Here is a 1,439-nt window from a genome sequence, read left to right as displayed (position 1 = left end):
CCATGGAAGGGGGGTGGATGCTGGGTAATGGGGTGGATCCCATGGATGTGGGGCGGGTCCCATGGAAATGGGGGGGGGTCCCATGGAAGTGGGGTGGATTCCATGGCTATGGGGTGATGACATGGATATGGGGTGGATCCCATGGATATGGTGTGGATCCCATGGAAGTGGGGTGATGCCATGGATATGGGGTAGATCCCATGGATATGGGCTGGATCCCATGGCTATGGGGTGGATCCCATGGAAATAGGGTGGATCCCATGGCTATGGGGTGTATCCTATGGAAATGGGGTGGATCCCATGGAAATGGGGGTGATCCCATAGAAATGGAGTGGATCCCATGGAAATGGCAGTGATCCCATGGAAATGGGATGGATTCTGGGTAATGGGGTGGATCCCATTGATATGGAGGGGATCCCATGGAAATGAGGGGGGGATCCCATTGAAATGGGGCGGATCCCATGGAAGTGGGGTGAATCCCATGGAAATGGAGTGGATCCCATGGAAATGGCAGTGATCCCATGGAAATGGGATGGATTCTGGGTAATGGGGTGGATCCCATTGATATGAAGTGGATCCCATGGAAATGGGGTGGATCCCATGGACATGGGCAGCCCCTCCTTCCTGGTGGAGTCGGGAGTGGGCGAGCTCTGGTCGGAGATGCAGGCAGGTACGAGGGGGGGACACGGGTGTCCCAGTTCCCGGGGTCCCCCTGGATGTCCCCTTCGTGACAGAGCCACCCCCAAGCACCCAAGGGTGCTCCTGCCATGGGGGTGACACGGTTGGAGTCTGTCCCTTGACCGCACAGAAGGGGCGCGGTCTCCCTGCCACCATCCCGTCCCTTCGTCTCTCGGCCCGCCCCAATTCCCAATATTTTGGTTAAAGTTCCCTTTTCCCCGGGAAAACGCAGCCCTGTGTCCCCGCGGGTGGGTGTCGCGGGGGGTCACTCGGGAGCGCCACCCTGTCGCTGTCCCCTCCCGCAGGTGACAGGTACATCGTTGCCGATTGTGGCGGGGGCACGGTGGATCTGACCGTGCACCAGATCGAGAAGCCGCAGGGGACGCTGAAGGAGCTCTACAAAGCCTCGGGTGGGATGAGGATCCTTGTTCATCCTTTTTAACCCCGCTCCGGGATCCTCCCCGGATCACAAACCCCGGCTTGTGACCCCAAACCCGGGTGGGACCCCAAACCCCAGGCTGGGACCCCAAACCCCGGCTGGGACCCCAAACTCGGGTGGGACCACAAATCTGGGCTGGGACCCCAAACCCGGGTGGGACCCCACATCCGGGGCTGGGACCCCAAACCCGGGCTGGGACCCCAAACTCGGGCTGGGACCCCAGATCCGGGCTGGGACCCCGAATCCAGGCTGGGACCCCAAACTCAGGCTGGGATCCCGAATCCGGGCTGGGACCCCAAATCCCGGGCTGGGACACCGAATA

At 60.9% G+C, this 1,439-nt stretch overlaps 1 protein-coding gene across 1 annotated transcript in view; it reads left to right on the top strand.

Annotated features, from left to right (window-relative positions):
* Window positions 1–1,439, top strand: part of HSPA12B (heat shock protein family A (Hsp70) member 12B) — a 27,611-nt gene that overhangs the window by 22,702 nt on the left and 3,470 nt on the right. Inside the window, exons 8-9 of the mRNA XM_031065366.1 lie at window positions 612–670; window positions 984–1,088. Coding sequence (XP_030921226.1) covers window positions 612–670; window positions 984–1,088 — 164 coding nt within the window. The remainder of the gene's footprint in view (window positions 1–611; window positions 671–983; window positions 1,089–1,439) is intronic.

The sequence above is a fragment of the Geospiza fortis genome, unplaced genomic scaffold (genome assembly GCF_000277835.1).
Source record: "Geospiza fortis unplaced genomic scaffold, GeoFor_1.0 scaffold414, whole genome shotgun sequence".
NCBI classification, from domain to species: Eukaryota; Metazoa; Chordata; class Aves; order Passeriformes; family Thraupidae; genus Geospiza; species Geospiza fortis.
Note: the sequence above shows the minus strand (reverse complement) of the source record. Positions and strands in the feature narration are given on the sequence as shown.